This window comes from Mesoplodon densirostris, chromosome 2, assembly GCF_025265405.1.
Source record: "Mesoplodon densirostris isolate mMesDen1 chromosome 2, mMesDen1 primary haplotype, whole genome shotgun sequence".
NCBI lineage: Eukaryota > Metazoa > Chordata > Mammalia > Artiodactyla > Ziphiidae > Mesoplodon > Mesoplodon densirostris.
Window position 1 is genome coordinate 33067464 of NC_082662.1, and position 14440 is coordinate 33081903.

At 40.7% G+C, this 14440-nt stretch overlaps 1 protein-coding gene across 20 annotated transcripts in view; it reads left to right on the forward strand.

The window, feature by feature from the left end:
• MACF1 (microtubule actin crosslinking factor 1) overlaps nucleotides 1–14440 on the forward strand; it is a 330003-nt gene that overhangs the window by 269074 nt on the left and 46489 nt on the right. For all 20 annotated transcript variants that reach the window (XM_060089544.1, XM_060089550.1, XM_060089543.1 and 17 more), the window contains 7 exons: nucleotides 6155–6316; nucleotides 6490–6660; nucleotides 7295–7461; nucleotides 11161–11320; nucleotides 11669–11995; nucleotides 12938–13022; nucleotides 13772–14013. In XM_060089544.1, the coding sequence (XP_059945527.1) occupies nucleotides 6155–6316; nucleotides 6490–6660; nucleotides 7295–7461; nucleotides 11161–11320; nucleotides 11669–11995; nucleotides 12938–13022; nucleotides 13772–14013 (1314 nt within the window). The remainder of the gene's footprint in view (nucleotides 1–6154; nucleotides 6317–6489; nucleotides 6661–7294; nucleotides 7462–11160; nucleotides 11321–11668; nucleotides 11996–12937; nucleotides 13023–13771; nucleotides 14014–14440) is intronic.

Consider the following 14440-nt stretch of genomic DNA (forward strand, 5'->3'; position numbering starts at 1 on the left):
TTTTAGTCATCTTGTCAAACTTTGTATCCTGAAGCAGTCACTTTTCCTTTCCTGGACCTCTTGTTTCTTAATCCATAAAATAAGAATTGGGCTGATGTCCTCCTGGGTCTCTCTTAGCTCCAGGATTTTGAGATTCCTGATGTTAGAAAACAGAATGTGTTGTGAACCCTCTTCCCAGGTTTCCTATCCTTGAGCATTCTTAGTCAAAGGATTTTGAGAGTGGCAGCTTTCTACAGTGCACTGTCCTGTCGTCATTTGGTCGCTGGTAAGCAGTGAAGGAGTTAAAAGTTTAGTCAAATACAGTCAGGGGTTACTGAGTGAGGAGGTGGTTTTGATTTTACACCATCCCCGGGACCCAGAACAGTGCCTTCTTCGTAGTATGCCTTCCCTATTGCGAGTGGATGAATATTAAATCTCCTGAATATCCATGGATGCTGCAAGAAAGATGGGTTCACCCCATTGCAGAACCTTTCAGGGCAGCCTTAGCTAGAGGACCAATTAAACATGCAGCTGCCAGCAATGAAAAATCATCTTGATTGTAGGCTATAAGCCGTCACCTGTGCCACAGATCCTCCTGCAGAGCTGAGTGGTGGTAGTGTCACCTGGGCTTCGCCAATTATTTTGTAATTAGGCATCCCATCAAATTAGAATGCATCACCTTTCAGATTGAGGGATTTGATTCAGTTTTCTGAGTTTTACTGAATTTGGGATTGACACTAAGATCCCAGCAACCTATCCAAAGGCACCAGCATTCTTGATTATACAGAATATTTCTAGTATAAAGCCTACAGCAGTAATCAATGAAATATAGGGATTACCTTACAAAGAGCCAGTCAAATCTGCATAAAGGAAGAATATTCAGAGAAACCCTTAATATCAGTCTCTGGGATCTCTGTTTCCCCATCTACGAAATGAGTAGGTGGGGCTAGGTAATCTCTAAGGATCCTTCCAGCTACAGGAGGTTGTCATTTTATGAAATATTACCTGATATAAATGACAGGAGAAGGAAATAGTAGCCCAGCTGCAAAATCTGTGATTTAAAATGAACTGCTTTAGATCCTCTGCACATGTATGTACAAATGTCCACATGTATACATGGTTAAAATAGATAGAAGCTTTCAGTTGCAATCACAAGAAGGTTTGATAGAGGAAACAGAAGGCCAGAACTTGCTTGCTATTTCTATTTCTTTTTTTTTTTTTTTTTTTAAGATGTTGGGGGTAGGAGTTTATTAATTAATTTATTTATTTTTGCTGTGTTGGGTCTTTGTTTCTGTGCGAGGGCTTTCTCTAGTTGTGGCAAGCGGGGGCCACTCTTCGTCGCGGTGCGTGGGCCTCTCACTATCTCGGCCTCTCTTGTTGCGGAGCACAGGCTCCAGACGCGAGGGCTTTCTCTTGTTGTGGCAAGCAGGGGCCACTCTTCATCGCGGTGCGTGGGCCTCTCACTATCTCGGCCTCTCTTGTTGCGGAGCACAGGCTCCAGACGCGCAGGCTCAGTGGTTGTGGCTCACGGGCCTAGTTGCTCTGCGGCATGTGGGTTCCTCCCAGACCAGGGTTTGAACCCGTGTCCCCTGCATTAGCAGGCAGATTCTCAACCACTGCACCACCAGGGAAGCCCCGCTTGCTATTTCTGTAGTGGGATCCTAGGCCCACTAAGAACAATATGTGGTTATTTAAGCGCTCTCCTCATGTATAGACTTCCTTAGTCTTATTTCCAGTCATTGGTTCAATGGAAGAAAAAAACCTTTTGTATAAAACAGTGGTTCTATAAAATTAAAATTTGCCAAGAAAGTCTTTTTAAGCAAAAAACTGGGGAGCCCCGCAACTTCAGGTCAGTGTTTGAATACTCAGCTGACCAGCAGAACTTTTATGGATTTGTTTGCTTTCTCTAACACCGTTTCTATGCAAAGATTCATTCATTTACTGGATAAATATTTATTGTGTAGCTACTCTGAGCCAGGCACTGGGGCTTCTGCAGTGAATAGCATCGGCATGGTCCCTGCCCTTGTGGAACTTATACTGTAGTAGGGGAGGCAGACATTAAGCAAAAATGACACAAATACATGGTTACAAATGTGGCAAATGCTTTGAATAAAAAATAAAGGTTATGATGAGAAACAATAAGGGTATTTAACTTCAATTGTGGTGTCAGGGAAGGAATTTTAAAACTAAAACCTGAAGGATAAGTTACTTAGTTACTCAGAGAGTCAGAGGGAAGAGCATTCCAGACAAAGGAAATGGTAGCTGGGAAGAGCTTGGCATGTTAGAAATAGAAGAAAGCCAAGTGGCTTGACCACAGTGAGCAAGGGTTCCGGAAGAGTGCCTTGCAGTAAACCTGGAGAGTTAGGAAGGGGCCAGATGATGCAGGGGCTGAGAAAGAAGTCCTCAAAAGGATTTCTACCTTAAGAGCCGTAAGAAGCTATTGAAAGATTTTAAGTAGGGGAGTGAAATGATTTCATTTACGTTTTTTAAAAGATGACTCTCAGCTTAAAGATAGAGAAAACTGGTTCACACTGACAGTAGCATTCTCAACATTATCCAGGGTTTATAAATCTCAGATTTCTTTTGTCTTGTATTTGTTAGTTCGTATTATGATTATTCACATGGAATACAGAAAACACAGAATGGTTCGCAACTTAAAAAAAAAATCACACTGACAGCTGTGTTTAGAGTGGATTGCAGTGGATCAAGGACAGAGTAAAGAAGCCTGCTACATTACTGCAATTGTCCAGGTGGCTTGGACTAGAGAGGTGTCAGTGGATTTGAAGACAATTGGATGGATCTAAGATACAGTTTGGAGGCAGAATCAATAAGACCTGATAATGGCTTTCATATTGGGAGGGAGTGAGGGGGAGTTATCAAGGATGGCTTCTAGTTCTGGTTTGCACAACTGAGTGGATGGGTGTTGGAGGGTGGAGGGAACAAAAAGTACTCATTAAACCGAGGAGGCATCTTGAGACCAAAAAAGGAGGCAGGTAGCTCCATATAATCAATGGATCAGTTTATTATAGGGTAACTTACTGTCAGGGTGGGATCAGACAGACAACAACTCTGAAGCATTCGCAGCTGCACTCTGCACCGCCCAGGGGGCCACTGGGACAATTCTACAGTTAACCTAGGGTCTGGGGTTTATGGGGTGGGGGCAGCAGGTGCTTGGAAAAAGGACGTGCATTCCTAAGTCAAGATTTATGAATGGGTACTAGTCTCATGGGCGCCAGGAATATATGTCAGCGAAGGTTTTCATCATTGTTTGGGGACTAACGGAGCATAGGGGCTACTGGGTCCTGATGATTATTAAACAATATCTATTACCTACAAAGCCCGTGACAACAGAGAAGTGATTTACTGTACGGTACAGTCCTGGGTTGGGTCAGCAAAAGGACGGGAGAAACTCTAAGGGCCCAAAATGGCGTCAGTTATGCTCACAGCCATCCAATGGGGGCAGTAGTAAATTGCTTAGGGAAGAACAGATTGGGGGGAGAGGAAGTTAGCAGGTTCGATTTTGGAATGGTTAAGTTCAAGATGCCTGTGACTCATTTGTATGGCAATATTAAGCAAGTAGTTGGATATCCAGATTTGAAGTTCAGAAGATACATATAAATTTTAGTGATGAGCATTTATCATGGTAAGTATTTAAAGCCATAGGAATGGATAGAATTGCCTAGAGGAGACTGTGGAATGAGAAGAGGGCTCAGGACTGACATGCTACTCTTATCCCTACCCCCAAAGGCTAACATTTGGAGATCTAGAAGAGGGAGAGGGCAAAGGACCTCAAAAAAGGATCAGTCAGGATGAAAACTGGGAGACTGTGGTGTTACCAAAGATAAAAGCATTTGAAGAAGTTCTTTGGGAAGTTTTCTGTTTTATGCCCCTGTTGCATCTTACAGCCTTGCAATAATTTTTACTAGTGTTCTGCTCTGGGAAATGTCTGCCAGCACTGGTTAGTTAATGACATGGCACAGTCCCATTGAAGTAGTTAGGAGTAGGAATTTAATGTATCTTAAAAGCACTGGTTTTGCACAACAGCTTTATTTGGGAGTTGAGAGAAAAGGAGCAAGTGTTTTCAAATTTACTTTCTTTAACCTTCTGTTCACTGGTGTTCAATATAAATATTTAAACTACTTAAGTATCTAGAGGCACTTTCATATATTTTTTAACTTCTGGGGAAAAAAATGAGACAAATACCCATTCCCTGTCAACTTAATCCATAGAGTGGGCATGGGAAATGAAGTAACCTCTAATGCTTCTATGTGAAATGTTCACGAACAAAGTAAATCCAACTTTTAAGAAAAGAATTCACTCTGTTATATGAAAGAGATTGTTAAGCTATTTAAATTTTATTTTTGCTTTTCTGTGTCATTTACATTGATAGCCCATAGAGCTTCTTGCCAGGAGAGGAGGTATTCTCTGTGTTGCCCAATACATTAGGCCCTAGCCACACGTGGCTGTTGACCCGATGAAATGTGGCTAGTGTGGTTGAGGAACTGAATTTCTAGTTAAAGAGCCACAAGTAGCCGTTGGCTACCATATTGGCACAACAGAGAATAAATTAAATGTCAGTCATAGCACGAGACAGGATTTAATTACTGAGTAAAAGGGGGCTCTTCAGTGTGGACTTGACATCTTCTCTCTGTACCTTAGGCATTTCTGCTTTCTTTGCCTTTCCAACCCCTGCCCCACAGCCGTTTTGTTGCACTCAGGCAGCTTAAGCCGTGGGAGTTGTTTTTCCCCCCTCTGCTCTGATTTTTCTGCAGTGAAAACATCTTTAACACAAAATAGAATCATAGTACTTGCTTTCTCTGGGAACCATGTTGTCAGAGTAACAGTCATTTTTAGCTGAACTGCCTTGTAGTGTTGCCTAACAAAATATGGTGTAATCAGATTATAGTGTAAAATGAAGCCCACTGGTGAGTACCCATATAACCTTCCTTTTTCAATGTTGCCTGGAGCCTTTCCTCCCTGGTGACTCACTTGTTCAGCCACAGACCACTCTTGCTAGAATCAGTTTCCTAATCCTAGTGTGATCTGTGGTCTCACATAGGCCAAAATTAGTCTTACCCAAACTTATAATTTTCTTTCACATTTATTTTTGTCCTCTTCGATTTTCTGTCATTCTTTGGCTTTAATTGGCTCACCTGTCTCACTGAAACTGAAGGAACTTTTTATGGAAGAGAAAAGAATGGAAATAGATCTAGACTAGTGGAAATATGGCTCATTTTATCCTCTGATAATTGAGAGGAATCTGATCTTAGGGACAAATATTTATCTCATTCTTTTCCTTAATACCATTAGTGGCAAAAATACTGTTCTCTTGTGACTCTTTGTTTCCTTTTAGGAAGTTCCAAGTAATAATGGACCTTGACTGCATTAGAAAGAAACATTCACATTGCTTGTTTACACTCGTTCATATTGTTTTAAAATTCCATTGTTTCATGGTGAACATGGATATATAGTATCATTATTTAAAAAATATTTTATGTATACCTGCGTCTTACTCAGAGTAGGTGTCTGAAGTTGTTAAGGACATCTCCCAGTATTACTGGCCCATTTCCCTTTGTAATCAGAGGAATACTATTTCAAGATTATTGGCCATGTGTGGTCTATGGCCTTGGAACAGAATGGAGTTAAATAGCCACAGGGGAATTAAGCTATGAGGTTGGTGTTCTTCACACCATTAATATGTTTTGGCTAATTGAGTTATTAGTCCAAGTCAGAGAAGAGCATTGCATGTATCAGTGGTCAATTAAAGCTATTCCCCAAGGTATTTTTAATCTTAAATACTAGTCAGTCTTCCCTTTTAGGACTGATATGCATCACACTTTCATGATATCTTGAGGCTGGTGCTGGTTTTATTCTCTATAGCTTTTTGCATTAAAAATTAAGAAGATTAAAAAACAAACAAACCATGAGTCATTGGGTTAAATGCCTAAGTAGTGCTGTAACTCTCTGTAATTACTTGTCCGTAAGAGAATGTATGTATTGAAATATGAAGCCACATGTTTCCTTGATACTTTCGCATACAAATGGCTTGTTTTCTCTTGTTATTCCTGGCCCTCCCTTGTTAAGTCATAAATCTCCCAAGAATAACCAGTCACTGTGTGGTGTAGAGGATCTCATTGCCTTTAGATTAAATCTTCTTTGGCTTACAATTATCTAGATGTTTCAGAAAGAGCAGGTGGATCCTCTTCAGATGAAACTACAGCAGGTGAATGGACTCGGCCAGGGCTTGATCCAGAGTGCCGGAAAAAACTGTGATGTGCAGGGTTTGGAACATGACATGGAAGAGATCAACGCTCGGTGGAACACATTGAATAAAAAGGTGAGTATACTGGGAATGGAGGGCAGAGAAAAGAGACATTGCAATCTCTGGTTTCCCTGGCACCTGAATGCAAATAAAAATTTGCAGTTCCAATCTGTAGTTACAAAAAGGGGTGAGTAGTCATTTAAAAGCTCTCTCCTTTCTCGTAATGAACCTCCATGTCTGTGATACAGGTTGCACAAAGAATCGCACAACTCCAGGAGGCTTTGTTGCATTGTGGGAAGTTCCAAGATGCCTTGGAGCCGTTGCTCAGCTGGTTGGCAGACACTGAGGAGCTCATAGCCAATCAGAAACCCCCATCTGCTGAGTATAAAGTGGTGAAAGCACAGATCCAAGAACAGAAGGTAAGTGAGAATGTTGGGGCAGTGAACTGTAACAGCCGTAGGGAATGACAGACAGCACATTTGCTTATGGTTTCAGGAGCATATTCAGGAGTTTTAGTAGAATCCTAACCTACCTGTGTGATCCAGAAAAGAAAGATGGAAATTGATTTTCATCATCTTACTTTATAATCTCCTAGATTACCATGACATGTATTGAACTGAACAATTTTGCTTGTTCACTTATCCTATTTCAGTGTTTCAGTCACCACTTTATCTTAAGAGGTTTTCAGTGTTTTTTGGGTCAGCAATATTTAAATAATGTATATCATGTATAAGGTTCTATCTATATATGTATATATTTTTGGTTTAATTTCCATTTCAGTGCCTTTTTCTTCTGGTTCAAACTAAGTTCCCTATCAGTCACATAATGATAGTCACTGCTCCATTTAAAACCCTAAGTGTATGAAAAGTTTATATGGGTGGTAGGAATTATATCTCATGTTTTTGCCTCAGGATGAAAAAAAAAAAACTTCATTATTCAATTAAACTTAGGGCTCAGTGGGGTGAGGTTTTGCATTTTGTTTGTTTTCCTTGTTTCAGATTTTAAAGTGACCCCATGTTATCACTTTTCATTCCTTTTAAACATGTACATCAGTTGCTCCAGCGGCTCCTAGATGATCGAAAGGCCACAGTAGACATGCTTCAAGCAGAAGGAGGCAGAATAGCCCAGGCAGCTGAGCGGGCTGATAGAGAGAAGATCACTGGGCAGTTGGAGAGTCTTGAAAGTAGATGGACAGGACTACTCAGCAAGGCAGCAGCCAGGTAAAGCCACTGGGGTTTTGAGGAATATAGGTCAGAGGCAGTTTCTGACTTGTATCACTGAGGTGCTCTAAAAGCCCCTGGATGATTCATACAGTGCTTTGGTAGGTGTTTAACGGCTTTTATCTTGAAGAGAGATAAGTTTTTAGAGGTGATCCTCATAACCAGAGTAACTCAGGAAATGAGCCTAAGCTACTCCATAAATTTCTGAGACCTGGAAGACTCATTGCTTTTTGGTGGTGTTCTGTTGCAATATAATCTTGGTTCCAAACAGCAGACGCAGACTCCTACAATCCAGCCAAGTTATTTTCTGAGTTTTGGAAACAGATTTTTTCCATTCATATTTATAAATAATGTTTTCGATACTTGGAGTTGAAATTTATCATGTTCTTTTCCGTTAGCTTATCCTAATATTAGATGTTCTTAAATCTAGGAGCTAGTCTGTGGTTCTGTTAAATGAGCATTCAAGAGATGCATGGACTTTCTTCACTAAATGGCCACAAGACAGGCAGTATACTTTTCTCCTCCAAGGAAGTGCTTTCTCTTTCCATAGCTATAAGTTAGCCCAGTGTCACTTGAGCTTAATAAGTCACACCGTGTCTTTACTTTTACTTTTACTTTACTTTACTGTTCTCAGTTTTAAAAATAAATGGTAAGTAATCAGAAATCAGTATGAGAGTTGTAGAGCTGATCATGTATTATCTAGGTAGCCACGGGCCGTCTTCAGATATAACCCCCTCTTCAGTCTCTTTACTTCTACCCATCCATGGCTTGCTTATTTCTTATCTGAGCTACAAAGTATTTGCTTGCTCCACGTTAGTGGGAGAAACAAATGAAAGAATTCAACTTATTTTCATTTCCAAATTGCACCACTTTTCTTCTGTCTCTCCATCCATTTCCACTAATAGCACCATTAACCTTCCAGTTTCCTAGGCTTAAAACCTCAACCTCATTTTTTACCCTTTTTTTCCCCCCTGCTTTGTGTCCCATATCTATCAGGATGCTAAATTCTGTCCATTTCACTTCTACAGTGTCTTTCCTCTCCGTCCATTTCTCTAATTCCCACTCGCCTCAGTTCATGACTTACAAACTCTCACTTGGGCTAGTTCCCATGAGGTAGCCTCCTGATCATCACTCCACTGCTGCTTACCCTCAGGCCTTCCCCTCTTTGCACGCTCAGAGACATTTAATGACTCCCTGTTGCCTATAAAATAAAGTCTCTTTAATCCAACATTCAAAGCCCTCTACTGTTTGGCCCTAACCTACCTTTTTTTTTTTTTTTCGGTTACGCGGGCTTCTCACTGTTGTGGCCTCTCCTGTTGCGGAGCACAGGCTCCGGACGCGCAGGCTTAGCGGCCATGGCTCACGGGCCCAACCGCTCTGCAGCATGTGGGATCCTCCCGGACGGGGGCACGAACCCGTGTCCCTTGCATCAGCAGGAGGACTCTCAACCACTGTGCCACCAGGGAAGCCCCCTAACCTACCTTTCTTAGTTTCCACTGTTCTCATTCCTTGGGGGCGCAGTAAACCGTATTCGGTTCTTCAGTATCTTCTGTCAGTTTCCTAATTCTGTCTTTGCTGATGGCGTTGCATCTTCCATGAAATGCTTCTGTTCATCTCCCCTGCTTTTATGAAGGTTTTCTGTATTCCCCAAGCATAGAACAATTTCACTTTCCTCTTAACTGCTGTAACTCATCATCTGTACCTTGTATTATGGTCATTATTTTATGTACTTACCTCCTAGGTCCTTAAGCTCACTAAAGTCATGGTTTGTTCCTAAGGTATCTTTTTATGACTCTTTCCTTCTGCCCTACTTGCTTCCATCCTAGTCTAACACAGTTTCTGAGCCAATATTTTAAAGAAATACCAAGAGCAGTGTCATTTGTTGTAGACATTCTAAAGACTTTTGTTTAGATTCTTTAATATTGGATTTTTGATGCCTCTAAATTATTTTAGCTCTTCTCTTTGCTACCCCAAATCCTATTACATTGATTCCTTCAAACTTTCAGATTCCAAAATCAGAGGTGAGTAAGAAAGACATAGAAATTAGGGGCTATTTTTTTAAGAATGAAATTTTTTAAATTTAGAATTTAAAAAAGAATAGGTACATGTATATGTATAGCTGAATCACTTTGTTGTACACCTGAAACTAACACAACATTGTTACTCAACTATACTCCAGTATAAAATATAATATTTTATTCTTTTTTAAAAAAAAGAATAAAATCTATAAGCAGGTCATTAACCAATTAAAATAACCCACCAAGCAATATTTTAAAAATGAAATTTTTGATTAATAATATTTAAGATTATATGTTTTAGTTGTATTATTAATTCAAGATGTATTTTGCAAGTGGACATAAACTAAGAAAGGAAATTCTATACTTTATATTGACATTTAAAAATAGCATCTAGAAATATATATATATATATATATTTTTTTTTTTTTTGGTACGCTGGCCTCTCACTGTTGTGGTCCCTCCCGTTGCGGAGCACAGGCCCCGGACGCGCAGGCCCAGCGGCCATGGCTCAAGGGCCCAGCCGCTCTGCGGCATGTGGGATCCTCCCGGACTGGGGCACGAACCCACGTCCCCTGCATTGGCAGGTGGACTCTCAACCACTGCGCCACCAGGGAAGCCCTATATTTTTCTTTATACTCGAGCATAATTAAATTTCCAGATAATTAAGATGGCAGATCTTTATATTAAATCATTTCTTATTAAGATAAGTTTGTCCAGAGTAGGTGTTCAGTGAAGGTTTTCTGAAATAAAAGTCACATGCTTTCAGGGCCTTTTCAGATGACATAGCACTGAGTCTGTTTTTAATGCTCCAGCGTCATCGTCATGGCCTTTGATTGTTAATCTGTGTGCTCGTGCAGTTCTGCGGTGGTTTTTCTGTCTGTTGCTTATTAGGCTGCCTCCAGCATTCAGGCTTCCTCTCTCCTTTTGTAATTTGCTGAGTTTAATCTACAGGGTATTTGAAATCCAAGCTAAGTGTGGATGTTACATTAAATAAGATTTAAGATTCCAGATTTAAGATTCCAGTTATAAAGTCCATAGATCTTTTGGCTGCTGTTGGCCTTGGCAAATTCAGCTAGTTTGAGGTCATTTTTTGCCTTGAATCAGAATTCAGAGTTATGCTCTGGGGCTTGAAATTACTAGAAGCCTGACTGGATTGGGGGAGATAGGAAGGGGGGTTCTCATTCATAGCTTGGTCTGCCTTTGCTCTTCAAATGCTCTCTCTTCTCTTCACTCACAAGTGAAGGTAGCAGTGATGGGGAAAGAGAAATGAAAACTGATGATTTTTTTTTACTCCTTTAAACTTTATTTTGGTCACATTTACAGAAGATGCACATGCCACATCCAACAGGAGAAAGAGTAGTAGAAGGTCTGATTATAATCCTCATTGTACTATTGCTACCCAGTGGGCAACCTGGAAAGATCTTCCTTTAAGCCTTCAGGGTTGGTTTTCTCTTTTGTAATAGTGGGATAATTCTGCCTACCTTACAAGGGCATGACAAAATCAAAATAAGGTACTGCTTATGAAAGCCTTTAAAACAGCAAAGTGCTGTTTATGTGTGTTCTGTTTACTATTGATATTTCAAATGTGCCTTATTAAGATTGGTCTTTTACTGAATATAGTACTATTATCAGTCTTAATGTGACTTTTTGCCTGAGCAGCTTGTTCTATATATTTGTGTAGGCAAAAACAGCTGGAAGATATCCTGGTTCTGGCCAAACAATTCCATGAGACAGCTGAGCCTATTTCTGACTTCTTATCTGTCACAGAGAAAAAGCTCGCTAACTCAGAACCTGTTGGCACTCAGACTGCCAAAATACAGCAGCAGATTGTTCGGCACAAGGTAGGAAGTAGTTATGGTAAATGAAAACACAGAATTGGAACCAGAAATCCTAGAAAACTGCCTGCAGCGTTCTATAAGATGTGTTTTGTGAGGGTTTTTTAATAAGTTTAATTTAAAATATGGTCCAGTTATTAATTGGATAGTCACATTCTTGAAGTAAAAATAGAAATGGACTAATAGGCTGCTATCAGGAAAAACAGCTTTTGTTCTCTGTCTTTATGTTATTTTTGCCCTTCAGTAGGTGAACTTTTATATTATTATTTATTATATCATTTGTGATTCATTGTTTCATGTCTACTTCTCATTTATTTTGTTTCTGTTATTCATTTTTTCCATCTGGATTTCCAGGCTCTGGAGGAAGAAATAGAAAGCCATGCAACAGATGTGCACCAGGCAGTCAAACTTGGGCAGTCCCTCTCCTCCCTGACATGTTCTGCAGAGCAGGGTGTACTGTCTGAAAAGCTAGACTCATTGCAGGCCCGATTCAGTGAGATTCAAGACCGGTGCTGTCGGAAAGCAGCCCTGCTTGAACAAGCACTGTCTAACGCTAGGCTGTTCGGGGAGGATGAGGTGGAGGTGCTCAACTGGCTGGCTGAGGTTGAGGACAAGCTCAGTTCAGTGTTCGTAAAGGATTACAGACAGGATGTCCTGCAGAAGCAGCATGCCGACCACCTGGTATTCGTGTTTTCCATTCTTACTGATTATGTTACTAAGTTATTTTGTAATTTTGATTCACGTTTCTCTTCATTTCTCTCTCTTTTTTTAAATTCCAAACATTTCAACTTTATTTTATACACAAGTGCATAGTTACAGACTGGACTAATCTATATTTTGATGACTTACATGGAAATACTTGTACTTAACAGACTGAATCAATAATTCTAGAAAATGATCCAGAATGTAATCAGGCCATCTCAATTCCAACTCATGTTTTACATCATTAAGGAATGTATCATTCAGTTTCCACTTGAGCAGTTATGTGAAAGAGAATGTTCTGTAACAAAACCAGATTACCTAAATAGTAGTGCCTAGGGTTTTTTAATGTTTCTAGAATTTATATCCTCAAATTCCAGGGATTCTGTGTCATCTGAGTAGAAACAACAATTTGCCCCTTTTTGTTTCCGTTTTTGTGACATTTCCCTGGGGATGGTAAAAATCAGCAAAGCAGGTTTTTGGTTTTAATAATCTTAGATTTTTCTGCTTCGTTGACTTCAGATATTGAGAGTTTTTAACCAGGATCCTGATTTAAGTCAGCCTGTTCTTGCTGACTTTCTTCTGTTGAACTTTCCACCTTATTCTTTATTTTGGACATAGTAGACATTTTTGCTGAATTCTACTTCTACCTTTCTTGGGTTCACGTTTGGTACCAATAGATTAGTAAAGTGGATTTAGTCCTAAATCTCTTCTCATCAAAGGAAAGTTTGCCTATAAGTAACTGATTTCATTGTTTTGAGTAATTAAAGAAGGGGGTCACCAAAGAGAAAATGAAGGAATCAAATATCTCATGTTTAAACTGGTATTCATCTCTTTACTTTAAATTTGGTCTCCTAAAGGGCTCACATTTGTTTCCCTTTGTTGTGCCATAGTTTTAGGATTAATGGTATTCTTTCCTTTCAGGCTTTAAATGAAGAAATTGTTAATAGAAAGAAGAATGTAGATCAAGCTATTAAAAACGGCCAGGCTCTTCTAAAACAAACCACAGGTACTTTGAAAAGTGCATCTCTTAGGGCTTCCCTGGTGGCGCAGTGGTTGAGAGTCCGCCTGCCGATGCAGGGGACACGGGTTCGTGCCCCGATCCGGGAAGATCCCACATGCCGCGGAGCGTCTGGGCCCGTGAGCCATGGCCGCTGAGCCTGTGCGTCCAGAGCCTGTGCTCCGCAACGGGAGAGGCCACAACAGTGAGGGGCCCGCGTAAAGCAAAAAAAAAAAAAAAAAAAAAAAAAAAAAAAAAAAAAAAAAAGTGCATCTCTTAGCACCTCTATGGTCCCACAGACAATTACATCAGCACCCTGCAGTAGCTACTTCTCTTTGCAGATAGGAGGAGCTTAGTACTCACTGATTGTATTACCATGTGCTCCCAGGTGACTGGCAGCTTGGGTTCCTATTTCCTGCTCAATCTTTTGAAAACTAAAACACTGTGTTGTCTCAGATCTGGTTATATATGAAGGCTCCCCCTGTCCTCCAATACGGTGAATGCCAGCATTTACTGAAAGGTGCTGGGAATGTGTAGGAACACCTGCAGTCAAACTCAGATCTTAATAATCTCAGGAGTCACTTCTTCTATTGATTGAAGGGGTATTTCCCACCTCCCTTAGTGTGGGATGCTAGGTGAAATCACTGCCATAGGGAGAGAGCATCTATAAAAGTTGAGCTCTGGTTTGAAGAAAGGGAGGTTAAGAGGGCTCCCTCATATCCTATTAAGTGTGAATAATTGTGTGCTGTCTCCCACAGGTGAAGAGGTATTGCTTATCCAAGAGAAACTGGATGGCATAAAGACTCGCTATGCAGACATCACACTCACTAGCTCCAAGGCCCTCAGAACCTTAGAGCAAGCTCGGCAGCTGGCCGCCAAGTTCCAGTCCACGTATGAGGAACTGACCTCGTGGCTGAGGGGGGTGGAGGAGGAGCTGGCAGCCAGTGGAGGACAGTCTCCCACAGGGGAGCAAATACCCCAGTTTCAGCAAAGGCAGAAGGTGAGCTGTCATTTCACACTGTAAAGGGGAAAAAATTTTCCTCTTAGAATCCTTCAGTTCAAATTCTTGTGTTTAATACCAACTATCTATACCTTAAATGTAAACCAGAAATTTCTGCCTGCCTCGTTTTTTGTTTATTCTTGGAAAATAAAATTTGATATACAGACCTATATAAGAGCACTTGTTATGGTCTGAAGAGGAAAAAAGATTGACTCTCAAAACCCTAGGAAGGGCTTCCCTGGTGGTGCAGTGGTTAAGAATCTCCACCTGCCAATGCAGGGGACACAGGTTCAAACCCTGGTCTAAGAAGATCCCACATGCCGTGGAGCAGCTAAGCCCACAACTACTGAGCCTGCGAGCCACAACTACTGAAGCTCGCGCACCTAGAGCCCGTGCTCTGCAACAAGAGAAGCCACCGCAATGAGAA